This window comes from Pseudonaja textilis, chromosome 3 (genome assembly GCF_049901715.1).
Source record: "Pseudonaja textilis isolate UNSWEBS1 chromosome 3, rPseTex1.2, whole genome shotgun sequence".
Lineage (NCBI taxonomy): Eukaryota > Metazoa > Chordata > Lepidosauria > Squamata > Elapidae > Pseudonaja > Pseudonaja textilis.
In genome coordinates this window covers 111,725,159-111,748,050 of record NC_141992.1, presented here as the reverse complement: position 1 = coordinate 111,748,050, position 22,892 = coordinate 111,725,159, and the positions used below count along the sequence as shown (strand labels likewise).

Genomic DNA, 22,892 nt, shown 5'->3' with positions numbered 1-22,892 from the left:
GGGCTCAAACAAGGCTTTCTTCTCTTACTCCAATTCAAGAGGCTTTAGCTGTAACCTAATGTACAAATAATTGATTGCAACTATTGGAAAAAAACCACTGTTACTACAGGAGCTGCCTAGCCCCAGGCACAGGTCACCGAATAATTTATTCTTTTTTAAAAAATTCCTATTACCTATTTGGAAGGACCATGGATTGAGTCATGATATTCCCTCTCTGTTCTCAACATTCTATGATGTTGAGGAAATTGCATGGATACCTTCAGAAAGGTTTGGATGGATCTGGAAATAGAAACGATGATCTGTGGAACTATTTCAGCTTCCATAAAACATCATCTTGACCAAATGCCACATGCTTTGCTGAACTATTACATATGGTAGAAAAACAAAATATTTTAAATGTTGTAAAACTTGTTTTACATTTAAAGAAATACCAGAGGAGAATATTGTAAAAATACAGGTCACATGCATGCTATTTATTTCTAAACATACATCAATTGATCAATGACATTCAAAATATGTACATTAAATTTGAAAAGTAACTCAGATTATCACCTATGTGAAATTTAAATTTGGCTGTTTCGTTGTTGCTGTCTTGTAATGAGGTAATATGCACATGGCAGTTTTAAAAAGTACCATGAATTTATTTCCAGTGAGTTCTGCGTACTGATTGAAGGTCCATTAAGCCTTTTTGTTAACAACTTTTTTAATTGTTAGAACTCAAAAGAAGTACAAAAGATTTTTTGATATTATTTTTCAAAGGTCACCAGCAATCTTGATATCTTATTTAGAATACACAGGTAGTACTTGATTTACAACCATTCTTTTAGTGACCTTTTGAAGTTAAACGACATTGAAAAAAGTGATTTATGGCTAGTCCTCGTGCCCATGGTCATGTGATCAAAATTCAGGTAGTTGACAACTGGCATGTGTTTATGATGGATGCAGAATCCTGGGCTCATGTGATCACTATTTGTGACCTTCCCAGCTGGCTTTTGACAAGCAAAGTCAATGGTCACTTAATGACCATGATTCCCTTAACAACTGCAGCAAGAGGTCGTAAAAGTGATGTGACTCACTTAACCATTTTTCTTAGTGATGGAAGTTTTGGTAATTGTCATATAATTGTTATATAATTGTCCCAATAATTGTCATAAGTCGAGGACTACCTGTAATCCTGAAATACAGATACTACTATATAGAACAAACTCTGTGAGGCATTACAGGATTGCTTTCAAGTAAGGATAATGTTACTTTAAAAAAAAATATTGAGGGGAAGAGACTTTGCTGTAGAGCACGGGTGTCAAACTCGCAGCATCACATTGCCATCACGTGAAGTTTCTTGATGTTTTTCTCATTCGGGGAGCTGGAGGAGGGCATGACGCGTCCAGCCCATGGGGCACCAGTGTGATCCCCTGAGCAGAGACATGATTGTAGCAACATTTATTCCTCAGACAGACATCCAACGCTGAAAAATGCATTTAAAAATTAACCTCAGGTAGTTTAAAACAATTTATTTAAGGAATCCTTTGTACCTCAGCCTTGTGCATCTGCCATGGAAGCCAATCATACTACAGAAGATTATGGAGTCAGTCAGGATCCACTTCCTCTCTAACCTGGGAATTGAGTCACTCAACATTTATTTATGATGATGAGTAACGGAGCTGTTCCTTTCTATTGCTGATTTGCAAACTACAATTATTAACAAATTGCGTTTGATTTTTTAAAACAGGAATGGTATATAATTTCTAGAAATGAAATCAGCTTCTTTCTTAAATTCCTACAGAGCAGTAGTCACCAACTGGTGGTCCGTGGACCAGTGGTGGTCCATGAGAAAATTTTGGTGGTCCGCAGAAAAATTATTTGCATTTTTAATATTGCACTAAATACTATTTATCTTTTTTTAAAAATCATATTAGTGGTCTACAGGATTTAAAATTATGAGTTTAGTGGTTCTTGAGGTCCAAAAGGTTGGTGACCGCTATAGAGTTCTAAATTCCTTAGGTCTCAGAATGCCCAGTACAGTTCATCTTTGCAATGAAAAACCACCTTCTCCAGATACACCAATTGAGAAACATGGGAATTGTAATCCAAAATATATGAAGCAAGCCTCCTCTCAAGCAAACATTTTCTGACTGGGAGCTCAGCTGCTTCTACATCTATCTGAATCTGATTGGGTGTAGTAGCTCTGCACACTTTATTCCCAATAGAGGCAGCTGGCCAAGTGCAATTTTAGATCCATTTCAACAACCTCCACACAACTGTGAATTTACAGTGAATGATATCTGGTTAACCATTAAGAAAATCCCTGAACTTTAGTACTATTCATCATGGCTTCGTTTGCGGAGTTCATATCAAGGAGAAGTTCCCGGTGCCCGCAGAAGCAGGGCGCTCCCTGGACTTGGTGCAAGAGGCTGCGCCTTCTGAACAACCCCGCGCCCGGCAAGATGGCCGACCATCCAGCCCTCTGGACTTTGTAGTTCTAAAATGTGCGAATTGAAGACATGCGAATGAGGGTGGCTAGAGCTTCCAGCTCTGGGGGAGGAACCACTTATTTATAAATAAGTTAAATAAGTGAAACATACGCCAGCAACACAGGAGGAAAACCACTTCCCTCCCTCCTTTGAAGGCGTCGCCTCCCGCAAAGGCAACGACCGGCCGTCCCCTGACCGCTACTTTAGGCCCCGCCCAGCGGCGGCGGCAACCCCCTCCCATTTCCCCTCACGGGGCTTAGCTCCGCCTGCCCACTCCCCCCCCCACCCCAACCGCCGCCCGCAACCTTGCTTTCCTCTCCCTCTGTGTCTGCACGTCCGGCTCAGCTCCCGAGACTGGCCGGGGAAGCGAAGCTCGGGGCGAGGATCGGTGCAGAAGAAGCCGAGCGAGGACAAAGGCGGGAGGGGGGCCGCGGCGGCTGCACTCCATTCAAGCGCCCTCGAGATGTTCTCGCGGAGGGGTCATGCGGATGTCAAGAAGTCCGCGCAGAAAGCGCTGGACCCGCGGAAAGAGCCGCTGACTCGCCTCAAGCACCTTCGGGCTTTGATGGGTGAGTGGCGTGGGGCGAGCGCGCAACGGCGGCAGCGCCAGGAGCTCCGAGCCCGGGAGGGGGAGGGGGCCTGAAAGAAAGATAGGTCGGGAGTAGGAGGCGGGCGTCTCAGGTGCAACCGTGTGTCTCCCGCCTCCTGCACCAGCTGGCAGTTACCCTAGTCTAGCTGGCTGATAGTACTGTAAAGGATACAGGAAGCGCTTTAAAGGTTCAGGAGCCTTAGCAATAGCAGCCAAACGATTGTCGCATGAAATTTGCTGCAGGTTCGAAAAAGCTTCATGCCTGAAGCATTGCCTTACAACACACTTCAATGCGCCGCTTAGGTTCCCTCTCTCGTTCCCTCTCCCTGATTTTGGATTGCTGTCCAGCTTCGTGTAAAAAAACAACAACCCAGCTCTAGAAGTTGTTATATTGCATCTTAAAAAAAAAAGCTATGTTCAGTCCTAAATGGTAAGTTTAGATACAGCAAAATAACCTGGAGAATTGATGATACATTTTTATTTATGCAGTTTAAAATGATCAGATTACAAAGTTAGTGATAGCAAGGTAAAATTTAAAAGCCATACTACAGGATCCTCCATGGTCTCAAACTTCAAACCAGAATTTTCATTTACTTTCTCTGTCCTCTGATGACTGGATATTTACCAGTGTCATAATGGTGCAGGGACTCATTGGAGAATATAGGAAATTGTTTCATGAAGAATTGTATGAGGTTATTAGTGATCCCCTCCACATACACATATATTTTTAACAGGGTACATATTGGACAAATAACTTGTGTCTGGAAGTATCAGTACAGAGACCGATATGATGTCCAGTACTTGTAAGCTGAACAAAATGGTTTTCTGCACTAGCATTAATTTTGTTTTGAGGATTTTATCTTATTGTAAACAAATGTTTCTAGTGACTAAAGCAAAAAAACAGCATTTTCAGCTACCTTATCTGCTTCTAATAATAAAACAGTGATCTTCCAGGAAGTTAACACAAGATACTATTAAAGGGGAAGCAAAAAATGTAATACTTTATGCAGTGAGATAACATTCCACCATGGGAGTTATTCATCTCAACACTGAAGTGATACATCTTATTAAAATTTAATGTAATGTACATTTTAATTTTAATTTTGACTTTAAAATTTGCATTGTGAAAATCCTTTTAAATAGTAAACTAAAATATTTTCAAGGAACAAGCCTCACTGTCTCCTTACTTCTGACTTCACACATGCATTGGAAATGTCATCTTATGATGGCCTCATTTCTATATAATCTAGCATCTTGCTCATGTTTATTTTTTAGTATTTAGATTTATTACTCCATTAACTGTTTTGAAGAAAAATAGTACCTAATTAACACTATTAAAACATAATATATTAGAGTATAAATTATAGTAGTAGCATCAAAAGACCTGAAATAATAAACATATATGTGCTACCCCATCTGAGTTGTAAGGAATGAGGTTGTTTTAACTTTAGGGACAATTGATTTTATAACCTGGGCCACATATAGAAGGCCAAATTGCTTGTTGATGTCTATTTGAAGCTTGTAAAATGTATGGGCTTAGCATTGGACAGAGGGCAATTAGGAGATGCTGCATCAAAAAATGCCTGGGGGACTGAGAGAAGGCCTGAGAGAATATTCCTCAGAATTCTCTGAAATCTACATGATCTACCCATCCCTAAGATATACTGATTTAGTCTTCATGCCTGTACAGGGAGGCATGGACAATTCTAAACTTCTCAGATAATGTTAGCCCCTGATAAAAGACAACTTTTCTAGTACTTCTCTATATAAACTATTGCTTTCGGTGTTGAAAACCAGATCAAGTAAATTATCTACTTCTTGGGTAGATACTAAAATAATCTTAGTAAAGTCCCATGACAATTCTTAAGAGTCTGAATTTCATTTATCAGGAGAATCTTGGAATTAAATGGTTGATGAGTCCCAAGACCAAAAATCTTGGGGTCTCCACTATCATCTTCATTGACTATTCATATAAATTCATTCTGCTAATTGATAAGGGTGACTGATAGACCAAAAGAACCCATCTTCACTTACTATTAAATATATATATATATACCCTTGAAAGTTATAAAGTCCTGGAAATTGCCAGGTTGGAATCAAGGGGCATCAAATTAATCAATGAGTTAATAAATAATCTTATAATTGTTGACTTCTTAAAGATTTTAAAATAGTATTAACTCTATAAACCTGAAATCATTTTGGGATTAATAATCTCTTCAGAGGGAGTAGATTGATTAAAAGAAGTGATTCATAAAAGCAACATTGTGCTGTTTTTAGTGATCCCCAAAACAATGAAGTATGCACTTTTATGAGTTGCCCTATCCTTTTAGTAAAATGCTGGGATTGGTTCATTAAAATGTAAATTGTATCATTTTGGTATAGTAGCAAGAACAGATGTTGTATGTTACTGAATTTTATTTCCTGAGAGAGTCCTCATCATGTAGTGGTTAAGGTGTTGGACTATGAGTGAGGTGATTCAAGTTCTAGTTTTTCCTGAGGAGTGGAAACCATCTCGGTTATCTTTGGCCTGTCACTCCTCTTCATCCCTAATCAGTATCATATTCTGGATGAGAAACAAACTCCTTGTCCTATAAAGTATTCAGATAGATTCACCCTAAGAGCTAAGTGAGTGCAGTGCAAAAACAAGCAGCCGCTGCTGTTGGATGAGATAAACGCGAAGAACAACAACCATGCAGTTTTGTCCATATTAAAAGTGGCTGGACTTGTAACTGAACTGTAATTAGCGTTTATTATCTGCTGACTAAGGTGTGGTCAGAGGGGCATGCAAAATATTTCAACCTCTGTTTTTAATTGCTGGTACTTTGACCTTGAAATGGGCTTTTTGAAGCTCATAATTTTATTCAAAGTCTGAAGATTTGAGGTGTTTGAGCTTAAAACATTTAGAATTCAAATTTTATTCTTTATTCCTATTATGTAACCCAGAGATTAATATATACCAGTGGTGGCTAACCTTTTTCGGCTCCTGTGCCAAAAATTATGTGTGTGTGCCAGCACCCAGAAAGAAATGCACATGCCCCCCCCCACGACCTGTGGATGTGCGTATAACCCCCATGCGCCTGTGCGCATGTGTTCATGACCTCCCCGCACACCATGTGCCTCTGCACACGCATGCGTGATCCCCCACCCGTGTCTCTGTGCATGATCCCCCTGCACACCCTGCGCATCTCTGCGCATGTGCACAAGTCTCCCATGTACCCCCTGCCCCTGTGCATGCACACCAGATACCCGACAATCAGCTGGCGGGCGGGCACATGAGCAGTGGGGCTCTTCTGGGTGACCTCTCACATGCCGGCAGAAGTGGCTCTGCGTGCCACTTCTGGTACACATGCCACAGGTTTGCAATCATGGATATATACCCACATTTCCTTCTAATCCTGAATATTGGAAAACAATATTTTTTTCCTGAAAATAAGATCATGGTTGCTGTTATTAGTGGTATTATTTTTAATTTGTACTAAAAGTGGCATCTGTACCAATTCATTATATACTAGTGGGAAAGAAGCTATGGATAAATTCTACCTTGATAAAGGCAATTATTGTACAGTATTACATTTCATTTATTGGTGATGTAATTTTATCTACCTTTGAGAAAACATACGATTCAGAAAGTAATGAACCAATAAGCAAAACAAACCTTAGATTAAGTACTGTAAAAATTTGAATAGTAAAAGAATTGAAAATAATACTGTAGTTGTCACCAAAAAGATTTTGATTGTCCTTCCTTTGGAGTTATCATAAAAATTCTTATTTGTCTGATGATAACTTGTTCAGATTTTTGAAAAAGAAATTATAGTAAATAATTTTTACAAGAGGGGGGAGAGAGAGAGAGAGAGAGAGAGAAGGGTGTGTGTGTCTTTGACATCTGAGAGGATCAGCAAATCTTGTGAGATTTTTGTATGTTTTCACCCGAACTTTATGAGACTGGTTGGCCCTCTTTATTCCATTCATTTTTAGTTACTGTGAATTGAGAGGAAGTACTATCTACTTCCGTTTTTGTTAGTAGTCATGAATTATTCAGACAAATGGAATCGTGTAAAAATGCAGAATCTTATTAGCAAGGTCAAGATGAACTTCCTTTCCTTTCAGTATTACTTCTGCCTTGACATACTTTCATGTCCTTAGAGGCTCTCCATTACATAGATTGATTAATAAAATGTGCATTTTGCTTTTATGGAGCACTGTTCCTATAATTTGCAGCAATTTCCTATTCATTCTGCTTGCTCTTTAAATTATGTTTATGAAATAGAAGACCTGACATTGTTACTAATCACAATTCTTTATTGCATCCTCCACAGCAGTTTCATAAAAAAAAGTACACAATTTGTTAACAAATTGCAAAGTTTAACATGATAGAAGGGAAAGATATACATGACTAGATGTTTATTTATTTATATTTAAAAAATTAAACCACACAATAGCTGAAGTTATTTTCCCTCTTTTAACAGCAGTTTCTGACCATTCAGAGGACTTTTGTGCTGATTTACTTTGCACAGACAAATTTTAACATAGAATGTTGCAAGGTTTTGTTACCCAGTTTTAAGGCAAGAGATCCACAGTGAAAAATAAGGCTGAAAAATAAGTGGAAAAATAAGGCTGAATATTGAATATACTTCTAAGTTCTGCTTGTATTTTTTGTTTCTATTTGTTGTCAAAGAATTCAATAAATTGGAATTAGAATTGGAATCATGGTTTGTAAAAGTAGAAAGCTGGTTCAGACAAGGAAAGGAATGAAGGAGGTGAGACTGAAATTATCCCTGCAAGTAATTGTGAAAGAATAGATCAGGCATGGCGATGATGTCTTGAGCTACACTGAGTGCCTCAGTTTTCTCCTTAAGTGTCCTGTTCTTGCAGCTAGGTCAGTTGATTTAAAAACAGAAAAAGAGACATTGTTTTTTCTTTTAACTCTTCTGTTAAGGTCATGGTTAATTTGATCTCTTCTAAACTCAGATAGTGGTCACTTGGCATGGTTCCAGGATTTTCTTCATCCCAGTTGCTTGGAATGGAATGGAATGGAATGGAATGGAATAGAATAGAATAGAATAGAATAGAATAGAATAGAATAGAATAGAATAGAATAGAATACTTTATTGGCCAAGTATGATTGGACACACAAGGAATTTGTCTTGGTGTAAATACTCTCAGTATACATAAAGAAAAGGTACATTCGTTAAGAATCAAGAATCATAACGTACAACACATAATGATAGTCATAGGGTACAATAAGCAATCAAATCATACTAGGAAATAGTCAGTATAAATTGTAAGGATACAAGCAACAAAGTTACAGTCCTACAGTCACAAGTGGGAGGGGATGAGTGATAAGGAGTGATGAGAAGATTAACAGTAATAATAGTGTACACTTTGTAAATAGTTGAACAATGTTGAGGGAATTATTTGTTTAGCAGAGTGATGGCTTTCAGGAAAAAAATGTTCTTGCATCTAGTTGTTCTGGTGTGCAGTGCTCTATAGTGTTGTTTTGAGGGAAGTAGTTGAAACAGTTTATGTCTGGGATGTGAGGGGTCTGTAAATATTTTCACAGCCCTCTTTTTGACTCGTGCAGTATACAGATCCTCTTTTGAAGACAGGTGGGTAGTAATTGTTTTTTCTGCAGTCCTAATTATCCTCTGAAGTCTGTGTCTGTCCTGTTGGGTTGCAGAACCAAACCAGACAGTTATAGAGGTGCAGATGATAGACTCAATAATTCCTCTGTAGAACTGTATCAGCAGCTCCTTGGGCAGTTTGAGGTTTCTGAGTTGGCGCAGAAAGAACATTCTTTGTTGTGCTTTTTTGATGATGTTTTTGATGTTAGGTGTCCATTTTAGGTCATGTGATATAGTACCTAGAAATTTGAAGGTCTCTACTGTTTATACTGTGCTGTCTAGTATTGTAAGAGGTGATAGTAAGGGAGGGTTTCTTCTAAAGTCTACCACCATTTCTACGGTTTTGAGTGTGTTCAGTTCCAGATTGTTCCGGTTACACCACGAGGCAAGTTGTATAACCTCCTGTCTATATGCAGATTCATCGTTGCCTCGAATGGGACCAATCACTGTTATGTCATCAGTAAACTTCATATTTTAACAATTGGATCATTTGAAATGGAGTCATTGGTATATAGGGAGAAGAGAAGTGGAGATAGCAAACAGCCTTGGGGGCCCCCCTGTGCTGATTGTACAGGTATTGGATGTGATTCTGCCTAGCTTCACCTGCTGCTTCCTGTCTGTTAGAAAGCTTATGATCCACTTACAAGTGTGTTCAGGTACTGCTAGTTGATTTAATTTACTTAGAAGAGTGTCTGGAATGATGGTATTGAATGCTGAACTGAAGTCTACAAAGAGGACCCTTGCGTAGGTATTTGGAGATTCAAGGTGTTGTAGGATGAAATGCAGAACCATGTTAACAGCATTATCTGTCGATCTATTTGCTCGGTATGCAAACTGCATGGGATCTAACAGCAGATCCGTGATGGTTTTCAGGTGAGACAGCACAAGCCTTTCAAAGATTTTCATAACTACAGATGTTAGAGCAACTGGTCTGTAGTCATTCAGTTCCTTGATGGAGGGCTTCTTTGGCACTGGGATGATGGTAGAACGTTTGAAACAGGAAGGAACATAGCACATCTCTAGTGATCTATTGAAGATTCGGGTGAAGATGGGGGCCAATTGGTCAGCACAGACTTTTAAGCAAGAAGGAGTTATCTTGTCTGGCCCTGGTGCTTTTCCTGGCTTCTGTCTGTGTAATAAATCTTGCTCTTCTTTTTCTGTGATCACCAGAGGTTATGATTGGGGCAAGTTATAGGAGGCTTGGCTGCTGTTGGTGTGTTTGAGAAGTGAGTTGTGGAGATAGGAAGTATGAGTTTATTTTTTCCCTTTTTTCTGTTGATAGAAGTGTGTGGAAGAATATGAAAGTTACCAATAGAATAGGTGGAACTTTGAAGAAGCTGTACACATTTGTAGAGCTACATTAGGCATGACTCAGATCATTGAATAAACTGCATAAATTTCGTTCAATGCCTCATTCACCAGACCATTATGGAGCTGAAATACCAAGGCATACTGTGAATACAAGGAATTAACTTGTGAAACAATGTAAGAATGAATTAAATCCATCATAAAATGAAATTTAAGATACCTTACTTTTAATTGTGATCCCAAACTTCGTAGCATGGGCAGAAATTTCAAGTATTTTAAATTTTTATCTTAAAATGGAAATTACTTATAAATGTAGAAGTACCTAGACAATTCCAAAATTCCATACTGTCCTTTAATGCTTGTGTCACATAGTTGTGTTTGAAGCATTTTCTTCCTGCAACATTATTTTGTTTATGCATTTTAATAATATTTTATGTATCCTTATAACTTTCACATACAGTAACTTTTTGTGTTAATTTTCTTGTACAGATGCTATGGATGGAAGTGAACTCAAACAATTCTTTGAGATCAATTATTCTCAAATTTATCTTATCTTCTATGAAAGTTTTGTAACACTGGAAACCAGTTTGAAACAAAAAGGTAAGTATATTGTCTTTTAAGATGCTTAATACTACCTTATTTTTGGAATTATATAAATCTCTGTATATTTCAAATAACTTTGAATTAATTAATCAGCAAACCATTAGAAATTACAACTGTCTATCTAACTTTCAAAAAATTTTGTTTGCTTACAAGCGTTTTAACTATTTATTAAATTTCTATCCTGCCTTTCTACCCATATAATGCTCAAGGGAGCTTACAGCAATAAAAATGTGTTTTTAATAATTAAAACAATTAAAATTATAAAAACTAAAAATCAATATCATTAAAATCAATTTTACTTAACAATTAAAAGCTTGGTGAAATTTCTACCATTTTTCTAAGAACTGGTAGTGTAGAGCCATGCACATCTCTCTGAATAATGCATTTTATTATCTGGACTCCATGCAAGTGAAGCTCTTGTCTAAATCAGTAAACTTCTGGCAATAGGAACATCTTTAAAATGGCTTCTCCTGCTGATCCAAGTAATGGGCATTTTCATAGTAGGTTAATATGCTCAGTCAATCTAGTTTAAGGAAAGCTTGTTTTTTTTAATATAGTAAGGAATTACTGTGTACAACCTGTTTCAGCATGAACATATCATGATTAACCACATAACATTAATGTGTTGTTTTGGGAGAAGCTATCTTTAAACTTTAGTGGAATAAGATCATTGGTGCTTATATTAATAAGCATCATCTTATTGATTGCCAGACACAGTTTTTGAAGTATATCAAAGCTATCTCAGAAATAAGTGAAGATCTTAGATATACAGTATTTTGTGTTTAAATCATGATTTGGGCTGGGGGGTTTTCTTCCGCTTCATTAAAACAAACTAAAATAAAATTAGTAAAGAATAGTATTTATGCGATGAACGTCTCTCTATCAAAACTTGAACAGTCAATATATCAGTGTCAGTATCGGGTTGCAGGATACTTCCAGTGTGTGAAATACCCGTCTGTTGTTTTGTTTTACAATTTTCTGTCGTTTTCCAGAAATATGTAGATTTATAACTGTATAACCACCATTGCTGACTCTAATTTCATTATCAAATTCTAGGCAACAAGAATATAGGTTGCCTTTTATTAAATTTGTCAATTTTATCCTTGAAGCCTTTTCTCTGTTCTTTTATTGTGTATGGCTAAATGCTTCTTATTGGAGATTTACTACGGTATATTTACTTCACTAACAGCTGAATTAAAGTGTTTAATTTAATCATTTAGACCTTAATTTAATCCTTTCTCACGTTTAAAACTGCTGAGGAAAGGTAGAAACTAGGATATACCGTTTTCAGGCTTAGTCATCTCAAGAACGAAAACATAAATATAATAAGCAATTTAAAGGAACATTTAAAAACAAAACAAAAAGAACAAATATAAGTTGCTACTAGTCACCATGGCTAAATTTTGGAAAAATGAGTAGAGTGGAGCTTGTTAACTATTGTACCATAAGCTTCCTGTACATATAATTAATGATCCTCTTATAGACACCAGTTAGCCTTTGTTCAATATTGTGTCAGAATGGATTTTCTAAATAATTATCAGAAGATTATGATGATTGCCCCAAGATGAATAGAACATCCAAGCCATTATCAGTCTGGAAGTGAAGCCTCTGTTGGTCAAAAGTGTCGACCTATACTTTTTTTGTCCACGAGTTATGAGCAAGCTAGAGTAGTATTTAAACTACAAATCTTGGGTGTAGAGTGACAAAATGAGTTGGATATAGTCTAAAATGTTAGGAACCTTATTCTGAATTGGAGACCACAGCTAACTTGTTATCTCGCCACCCTGGAAGATTGAATGGCTATAGATTTTGGGGCCCTCGAAAAATAGTTCATGGGCTACGCCAACTTTGATACTGGACAGGGTTGCATTGCCCCAAACAGACCCAGTGTGCAATCTAGGGACCTCCTACATTCATTACTCCCGCTCAACGAATAGTTATAAAAGTTGTGGCTAGGAGACCTTTGTACAGTTCTGTTTTATGCACCAGTTGCATCTTTTCCTGGATTGGGAAGTTTTGTTCATGGTCACTCATGCCTGATGACTTCCTGGATGACCTCCCGGATGTACTGTTGTAAGGCACTTTATATATCCTTGAAAAGTGTTTGGAAGCTTCAGCTTATGCAATGAGATGTGCAGCTATGTGTACCCCTAGAATGGCATATCTATTCCATGAGCTGCATGGATTGCCAATTTGCATCCAGGTCCAATTCAAAGTGCTGTTTTTGACCTTTAAAGCTCTTCATAGCATCTCTGAAGTATTTCTCAGTCCTGTATCACGTCCTAAAGAATCAAGAAAAGTTTAGAGAAAAAATGTTTATCAGCTTTCTTTACTTTAATCTCATTGAATGTGACAGCCTGCCACCCCGTTTTACTGCTAAACTGCAAAAAAATAAATAAATCATTATTTCAGGTAAATGCAGTATTTCTGTGGAATTATATTATCAATGCTATTATCTTTATGCATAATGAGAAGGAACATTCTTTTTCTTTGCCCTTCAGGAAATAAATCCCAAAGAGAAGAGTTGGATTCCATTCTTTTTCTTTTCGAAGTAAGTTATCCATTTTCAACATATACTGGGCATTATAGTTATGTGGTTCTTTATGATAATAAACAGATACTTTGTTTACAAGCACTATGGTATGATCCTAAGTAGTGGAGGTGGGGTTCCTTCTTTTTAATTGTTGAAATAAATGATAAAAATACGCCAATATAATTAGATCAGCCTGCTATTAGACAATATGTGTAATGCAAAGAGGAAGAGCAGACAAATGTTTGGAAGCAGACAATTTACTATTTTAAGAACATAGATTTCCATTTTGCAGATTCTAGTCAGAACATTTATGAAGTTGTCAACCAGCTCTGTGGGCAGTTCTAGATACCTTTTAAAGTAGATACCTAGATGGTCAAAATATGAGGCAGTAACATGAATAATGACATGATCAAATGGAAGAAGTTAAGTGGAAATTCTTCCCTTTAATTAACCAGGACAAGATTGATTGGTTCATTACTTAGAAGTTGCATCTGAATCTGACCAAGAAAATAGATCTGACAAATTAGTCACTTGGCTGCCTTTGTAAAAATGTTGCCAACACACAAATGTGAATAATAAATATTGCCTCATTTTAAAAAAAGGGAATCACTAGATCTAAGAAGTTGCTTTATGTAAATTTAAAACAACAAATTTTCTTAACTTCTCTAGAGAATACTACAATTATTACCTGAGAGAATTTTCTATCGATGGCATTTTCATAGCATAGGTAAGTATACTTTTAAAGTCCATATTTTATGTTGTAGTGCAGTTAAGGTAAAAAAAAAAGTCCCTTAATGGGAAACAACAAATTGGATTGGCATGTGATATTTTATGCTTTGCACTACAATTCTTGCATATTTGATTGCTTTTTCAAATGCTAAAATGTCAAATGGAAGATATTGAGGTAATCTTCATAATCTCTTATCTTTATCTCTTTAATTTGGTATTTGAACAATTGATTTGCTATAGTAGAGAAATCAATGGTAGTTCAGGTATCATTGCATCTGAATTGTTAAACTGTTACCTGATGATAACATGCATTATCTATACCAAAATTTATTGTTTTTAATCAACAGTTTGGAAATGTATCTGTTGTTGAAATGGTTGCCCAGTTAACTGGAATGAATTCTATAGAGTCCCAATAGGTTCTAATATTTGTATGGAAAACCCTATAAGGTATCTTTTTAAAATCACAAATGAGTAATAAATTTATGAGAACAGATAACTAAATATGCAATGCTTCAAGATCAATGTGTAGAGGTAGTTACTTTAGCTTACTTACAGTATTTATTTATTTAGTTCAATTTATATAGCCATCAACAATTAACTGTGTCACACTTATCACCTTACCCTTCAAAAAACAGCCAAAAGACAGTAGGAATGCAGTCAATCTAACCTTGCGGGAATAGTGTTCCAAATGGCAAGTGCAATGACATAAAAGACATGTTTCTTGGATCCCACTAGATGACCCTCTTTAATAGATGGGACCTCAAACTCAAATCACCTCAAATCAGGGGACGACAGTGCCCCAGATATCCTGGCCTTATAGCATACAGGACGTTGTTGAATTACTTCAAATGAAAGTTATTTTAAACAGTTTGATAAAATATTAAGAACTGTTTATAGTAAGGACAATCCTTAGATTTTTTTAAAAAACTCTAAACTATTGTTTATCTTACAAAGGTAAGAAATTTAATTTTAGCTATAATTCCATTGTATTTCCTGCATTAAGGGCTGCATGACATATTTGGAAAGTTTGAACAAAGTAACATTATCAACCATGATGAGCTAATCTTTAATTTGAAAATTTCCTAATCCATTTTTCTTTATTTTAGGGTCAATTTTGAAGAAACTTCTGCACACTGGAAACTGCCTTAAGGTATTTTAGTGCTTGCTTTAAATCCTGCATTTCTCTAAGAACATATTCATAAATTTGTTTATGATTTGTTTATGATTTGTTAGATACAAGGCAATATGCAATATCCTGTTTTCACATATTTCACTGCTTTTTAGTCCTAGTTGTGCCCTTTTGATTGTCATAACTGGTTGTATTTCTTTGCAGCAGCAACCTCCATATGGGGGGAGGAAGCTCAAAAACATTGCAAGATGGCACTCGCAGCAGTATGATTTGAGCACATGTACCCCATTTGTGTGTGTATGAATGCTGTACGAAGTGTAACTGCCATCTTCCTGTTTTGTCATATATATACCGGGTGGCTGCTGTTACTCCTGCTCTTTAGTAGCAATAAGATTAGTGATTTATGGCCCCTATTTTGGGGGTGGGGCGGCTAGTCTGATAATTTAGTTTTTGCCAACAATATTTGAACCATCTTCTTCAAGCCAAATATATTTCTAGAAATACTTATATATGGAACTATGACTACTTGTGATATATTAAGCTATGGAAATTCAGATTTCCATAGCTTAAAATATGTTCAAAATCTATTCAAAATGTTTCCCTTGTTACCGGATGGAATTGTACATTTGGTCAACAGTGTTTATTTTCAAACTGATCTATTCATAAGACTATTAAGTTGTGTTCTTGATTTATAATGGGCTAAATGGTATAATTAAAATATACAGCATCATAAACAACATTTGCTTGTCATTTTCCAACTAGGAATATTTTCATATTATTTCTCCCTGTGACTCCCTCTTTAATGAGAAAATATGGTTACAATCTGATTAAAAGTTTAAATTGTCCAATTTGATTTTCAGAAGAATTTGAACAATGTACTATCTCCAAGACATTCCTCTCTCCTACCCCTTTTATTATAAACCTTGCCTCATTTTCTTTCTGAGCTTCCTCTTTATCCACTAATTCTTTATCACCTTTGCTCCTTCCTGTTTTGAGTGACCAGTTCATTTCTGAATAATGGCTGTCACAGGGAAGAGGGGGTTGATTTATTCTTTAAAGCACCTGAGGACAGGACAAGAAGCAATGGGTGGAAATTCATGAAAGGGAGTTCCAACCTGGAACTAAGGAGAAATTTCCTCACAGTGAGAATAATTAGTCAGTGGATTAGCCTGCGTCTCAGAATCGTAAGTGCTCCATTGCTGGAGGCTTCCAAAAAAAGTTTGGATAACCATTAGGTCAGGATGGAATAAGGATTCCTATCTTGGGCAGTAAGTTGGACTAAAAGATCTCTACTAGATAAAGACACTTGGCTTCACTCAGAGTTGGATTCTGGTTGGATATGTTCTTTGCAGGAAGAGTTGGTTCACCTGCCTTGAAACTGAGAGTAGTTTGCCATCTTCTCAACTTGGACAGTGTTGTGTTCAATTTCCAGTCTTCCCTTTTTAGAAAAGGTGGTTGAGAATGACAGGCACTCAGCTTCAAAGGCCTTTCATGAAGCAAATTATCTGGACTCTTTTCAGTCAACTTCAGATTGAGCGATAGAACTGAGACAACATTAGTTGCCCTTGTGAATAATCTCTGGGAGCTGCCCTGATTCTCCTGGATCTCTTGGTGGTTTTTAGTACCATCAACCATGGTATCCTTCAGAATGGTTTTAAGACTTGAGAACACTATTTTGTGATTGTTTACCTCCTTCCTAAGTGATCAGTTGCAATGGTGTTTTTGGAGAATGGGTTTAACTTTTGCCCCTATACTGTAGTGCTATGATGATGAACCTATGCCACGTGTGCCGGAAGTGGCATGCAGAGCCATCTCTCTGGGCACACCAGTCGTCACCCTTGCTCTTGTGGGTTCCAGCGCTTGCATGAGCACCAGCCAGCTGGTCTTTGCGAGCACGCGAGCGCCAGAAACCAGAAGAGCAGCTCCCTGGCGCACATGCGCATGCTGGCCAGTGGTCTGTGCGCACGCATGCGCATCAGGAAACGGAAGACCAGGTGTCTGGCACACTTGCACATGCTGGGAAGATAAGCTTCCCATTTCCGGTACTCCTGCACACGTGTGTTGGGGAGCTGCTCTTCCAGTTTCCGGTGCGCGCACACTCCTATTTCAGCACTCAGTGCTGAAAAGGTTAGCCACCACTGCTGTAGTGGATGGATGGGTAGGTGGGCGTGTGGTTGGAAGGATGGATGGATTCATACAGCATAAGACAGGTAAGTTCAGATATATAGATAGATCCCTTCTTGCTCCTGTGAAGTCATGGTCCCAACTTTATGGTTGCTGACTGTCCGATGATTTTTTGTGCATTTCTGATAAAGCTGAATATATAGAGATTTGCAGTTTATTCTTGTCTGTATGCTGATAAAAACTACACCTGAATTGCTTGTTAAAAGGAATTGGTAAGCAGTAACATTAGTCAAACCGTATTTGGGGAGCTAGTATGCTTTGTAAATATAGAAACAGACTTGCCCTTCAGTTTCACCCATTAAAATGCCTCATTCATATGCGGTAAAAAACCCCATCTTTATTTCCCTTCCTGAAAGTTAGGTTGCATCAGAAAAGGCATTTAGAAGAGGCAATTGGCTGATAGTCCAATTGAATATGAGTAGGCATCATTCAGCAAAGAAATATAACCCGTGAACTTCCTGGTGGAATTGAGCCAAGAGAAAAAACTAATTTTGAGCTTCTTATTGTAATGCAATCCATAAGAAGGATAACAAAATATGTGTTAAGTTGATATACTTGAAAGAAAATTTGATTAGGTGAAGAAGTAAAGAGCTTAGGAAAATCACTGTTTAAATCTTGTGAGGAAAAGAAAATCACAGTACCAGAAACAAAAGACATAACATTTGGAAAGAAATTGGCAATCTGTTAAGAGCAGATGGGACAAATTCAAAACTACCTCTGCAGAATAGCCTTATATGTGTAGAGAATGAGCAACCTCTAGTGGCTCTTCTAGAGAAATGTTTACTACAGTAAAAGCTGAAAGATTAAGCTGTATTTGTACAGCCTGGAATCCAAATAAGTTTCCAATGTTATTCTAAACTAAATCCAGGACTTTATTTTCCTATAGCCATTGTCTGTTATTTATTATCTTTATTTTCATCTTCACTTTATATAATCTCTGTAGTTTTCTTTTTTGAATTTTTAATTTTGAAATAGTAATTTTATGAATACAATCAGTTTTTATAATTATAGTTGTGGGAATCTGGTTTTATATTTCCAATATAAAATTATGCTATTTAAACTTTATATGGTGTCACTTTTGATACAATATCATGGAATGTTAAAGATATATATATCCAATAGGAGGACTTTTTAAAATATATATAACCTGGATATTTTAAAGTTTGAGATAGTTTTTCTGCAAGAAATTCATATTTTTCCTGACAAAATATACAGTATTTACTTGCTAAGGTGAATTGACCACAGATTAATCTTGTATTAATATTGTAACAATTTGAAAATAGACAGAATTATTTTAGTAATTAAAATTTTATAAGAGGGAAAATTTTGATATTTGAAATGGTGGTAGTCAGGTTGTTCTTATGAATTTATGGTCCAGTGAGAGATATGCCTATTCTATATGATTATTTGGTTTTTGTTTGGTTCTGGTTTTTTTCATTAGTTTACAGGTGTTGTATATTAGGGGTGTCAAACTCAACGTCATGGCGGCATCATGTGATGTGTCGCAGCTTTCCCCGCCTTCACTAAACCAAATGTGGGCATGGCCAGCACGTGACACATCCAGGCCATGGGCTGCGAGCTTGACAACCCTGTTCTATATAATTCTAACTGGGAATTCTAATTTGGTATTGGAGTCTTCAGCTGACTGTAATATTTCTAAGAAAAACTGAGTAGAAGCTGAATTTATGTTTATTAAGGAATTTAATTTGGTCTGTATAAGGAGATAAAAACTCAAAAGAAAATACTTGTAAAAACCTACCCTGGCAAATGTTTATACTTAGATTACTATTTTCTTGATCCATAGTTAATACATCAAGAGTTGTGCTGTGTTCTATACCTTGATCATGATATGATTATACTATTTATGGTTTTGGTAACAAATGTTAAGCTGGTATAAGTTGGCATTTTCATATGTGACTATTAAAGGATACACAATATACTAATTAAAAAAAGATTTTGCAATTTTTTTCAAATAAATATTTTGGTAAACAAAAGGAAGATTTGGTATTTACTTAAATTTTATATACAGCGTAGAGGTATCTTATATGCACATGTTGTGTACAAGAAGAAAAACAATCATATCACATTAATTAGGAAATTAAATTGTTGATACAGTTGATGGCACATAATAATATAAGAATTGTGTAGTTTTAAAATCTAAACTGACATGATAATTAGCCTTCACATATAGAATATTTATTAAGATCTGAAGTCTGATTATGAACTGATTTATTTTTCATCATTTTTGTTTTAAAATTTGATGGTTTCTAATACATTTTTGTGAATATTTATTTTTGTACTGGTTTTTAAAATATGCCTTCTTTTCAGATAAGATGTGAAGGAATACGATTATTTCTTCTTTGGTTGCAAGCTCTCCAGACTAATTGTGCAGAAGAACAGCTGTTAATTTTTGCTTGTCTTGTGCCTGGTTTTCCTGCAGTGGTATCTTCAAAAGGTCCATGTACACTCGATACCCTCATCAGCCCTCCTCCTAATCTTCCTAATGGTTAGTTATTATATTCTTCTGATTTTTTTCATTAGGTTTCTAGATCGTGAAACTCACTTGCTATACTAATGAAATATTAGTCAATTGACATGAATTGCAGTTTTGAATAATAGTTGTAATGAATGTGTCTATATAGAAAAAAGTTTTAAGCAGTAATTAAAACACTTTTAATTATTCATTTAGGAAATCTGTGTTCCCAGCACTTTCTTAAAATAATATTATTATTCTTTTCATTTTGTGGGTGATATAATTAGGGCCTGATGTAATGTTGCAACAAGTTATGTGGACAGAATTACATTCTGCTGACTACCTATTGTCAGCAGTTTGGCAGGTCGAATCTCATGAGGCTCAAGGTTGACTCAGCCTTCCATCCTTCCGAGGTTGGTAAAATGAGGCAATATGGTGACTCTGTAAATTGCTTAGAGAGGGCTGTAAACCACTTTAAAGCGATATATAATTCTAAGTGCTATTGCTATCTGTGTATCTTCCATAGAGTATTGGTGCCTGATTATAGTTGGTCAATTTGAATGGGAAATATCATTGTTCAGGATGTGTGATACACCTTTGATTATATGTTTCTGGTTTTGGCTGGGAGCCACAAGTGATTGTGTTCTCTGGTCTTTCTACCAGTCCAATTTTGTTCAACAGGTTGGGTATGTTACAGGTCTTGTCGACCAAGGAATGTAAATTACATAGCAATTTTGTATTGTTTTATTTTTAAAAAAATTATTTGTATGTTTTTATGACGCAGGCAGCTCAGCATCCCTTACTGAGATGGGTGACTACAATAAATAAATAAATAAACAAGCACTTGTTCTGTTCTTTGTGTCTTATAGAATATTACTCTTGGGAACTCTCTTACTTTTTTGTATTTCACTGAATGGTTATTGTAGTTTGAGAAATGTCTGAATTAAACACTTAAGATACTAAGCTTGTCAACCACCTTGCCAACCAGTTATGGCCATGACAAAAGACAATGTGTGGAACATACAAAGGTACATAATCCAATGAGTGTAAATTAGTATTATTTTGTGTCGTTGCCAGTGTGTTATACCAGTATGTATGGGCTAGCCCAGAAAAGCAGGTGGAAAAGTAATAGCTTTTTTTCACAGTTTTTCAAAGCATTTATTTTTAAGTTGAAGTAGGGTACTTTATGCATTTATTCTATGCAGTTCCTTTATAGGCTCTTTGCTGGACAATTGAAGCTGCTGTGCTATTTGTTCCTCATTCCTAATGCTTTAAAAGAGTTGAACAGGGAATGCATTTATTGTAGTGAAATCCTTGAAGGTGTCTGGCTGAAACTTGGCAGGAATTACTGTCTTGTAATTTTCATTCTATTCTTATGCCAAAAAATGAAGCAGCTGCAGTCATTAAAAGGAGGCTTCCCCGTTACATTCTATGTCCAAGCTTTCAATTGAAATTCAGAATTGCTTAAATTGAATTGATTTGCCTTTCAATCTTAAAGTAGAAAATTGAATCATGCCACCTGCTAAAGTTTGGACTGGACCAGAGCTTGCTAACACATGTCTGTTACATACATAATTTTTGATAGATGAAATGTTCCATGAAAGGTTAGAGTGGATCTTGTTTTCAAGATAATTAGAAAAAATAGTTCTTGATATATAGCATAATCAAATATTTGACTTACCTGTTTATGCTGGTATATTAGTAATGTAGATTTTCCCAAATCAGGATGAAAGTTACGATGAAGAAGAAAACAGAGAGAGGGCTAAGAGAAGACAAGTCTCCTTTTAAGTATGTGAATGCAAAGGGAAGTGTGAGGTATTGCTTGTTTAGAAGAGCCATGTTGAAGAGTAAGGGCCCTTGCTTCTTCATGCTTGCCATATTTTATCCTTATGCTTTATGTTTTATTGGTATGATTGTAATTTCTTTGTTGTGAGCCACAGAGTTATTTAGTGTTGGTGGCATACACATTTATAAAATGTTATTATTGTTATTATGGTTGGTTGCACAGTCAGCTAGGTATTTGGACTGGATTTGGCATTTTAATCCACCTACCAAATCCATCCCAAAGGACCTGAGATAGGCAGATGTTGTTTGATGCTGTTAAAGGCCATAGGATATATGCTGTTCCAAGTAAAGTTGCCCTTTGCTATTGACTGATGATGCTTTTGTCAGTTGTAGTAGTAGTAGTACTAGTATTAGTAATAGTAGTAAATCCACACTAGTCTGAAATCCCAGCTGATGTTGGTCTTCATATGCACTGAATTTGTACCAAGAGCCTTGGATATCATAATGTATATGTAGATATATACAAATGTAATTTTGTAATTGAAAGATGGAAATTTTGTCAATGCACAGATTTTTCAAGAGTTATCTAAGGCTTTTTAGTACGGCATCCAATATGCCAATAACCATTGAGACCACTGCTGCCAGTTGGAGAAATTGGAGAAATATCAAGATACACAAATCAAAATTCAAAAATTATGGCATAATCTTTTAACTTTGATTTGTGTTTCTCGATATTTCTCCATTTTTTTCTATTCTATCTGCTTTTATTTCCTCATTTTCTTCTTTTCTTTTCTTTTTTTAAATAAAGTTTTATTGAGTTTTAACAGAACAAATAAAACATCTTATTTGAGTACAGCATGGTTCCGGGTTGTCACATTTCCATACAGAGACAATTTCATGTGCATATTCATCTTATGTATTCAACTTCATATCTTATTACTCTTTTTCCACCTTCTCACTATTTCTCCTTTCTCTTAATTTTCTTTTATTGTTATCTCATTTTCTTCTTATTCAATTGTATTTCTTTTACCTAAATTTCTATATCTTTTTATTCATTATACTTATACTTTCATCTGTCTTGTTTACAATTTCATATGTTCTCTTCCAACATTCTTAAAAAGCAAAATTCCCTCTATGATTGCCAGTCAGAGTGCAACACCTTTAAGTCTTATTGTTATTATCATATGAGATCTCATTAAACATTAAATGTATGCGTTTAAAAGTTATAACATTCAGATTTCTAATATCTATTTTATATCATGTAAATCTCATCATTCAGACTCTGCTTGGTACTTCCCCTTGAAAATGTAAAAAGAAAAATTCTAAAAACATAGCAAAAACATATATATATATATATATACACACACACACACACACACATTAGTAAACAAAATAGTTATTCAGATTCATTCTAATAATTGTATGAGCCTTGTAAATCTTTCACGTTGCTTTTCAATAAGTATCAAT

At 36.0% G+C, this 22,892-nt stretch overlaps 1 protein-coding gene across 5 annotated transcripts in view; it reads left to right on the top strand.

Annotated features, from left to right (window-relative positions):
* Nucleotides 1-2,753: 2,753 nt before the first annotated feature.
* RALGAPA2 (Ral GTPase activating protein catalytic subunit alpha 2) overlaps nt 2,754-22,892 on the top strand; it is a 164,378-nt gene continuing 144,239 nt past the window's right edge. For 2 of the 5 annotated variants that reach the window (XM_026700983.2, XM_087930640.1), the window contains exons 1-6: nt 2,769-3,040; nt 10,479-10,589; nt 13,094-13,143; nt 13,795-13,852; nt 14,961-15,004; nt 19,496-19,673. In XM_026700983.2, coding sequence (XP_026556768.1) covers nt 2,935-3,040; nt 10,479-10,589; nt 13,094-13,143; nt 13,795-13,852; nt 14,961-15,004; nt 19,496-19,673 — 547 coding nt within the window. In that variant the 5' untranslated portion in view covers nt 2,769-2,934. Of the gene's footprint in view, nt 3,041-10,478; nt 10,590-13,093; nt 13,144-13,794; nt 13,853-14,960; nt 15,005-19,495; nt 19,674-22,892 lie in introns of all 5 variants that reach the window. The other 3 variants (XM_087930639.1, XM_087930643.1, XM_087930642.1) reach the window with 2 other exon arrangements.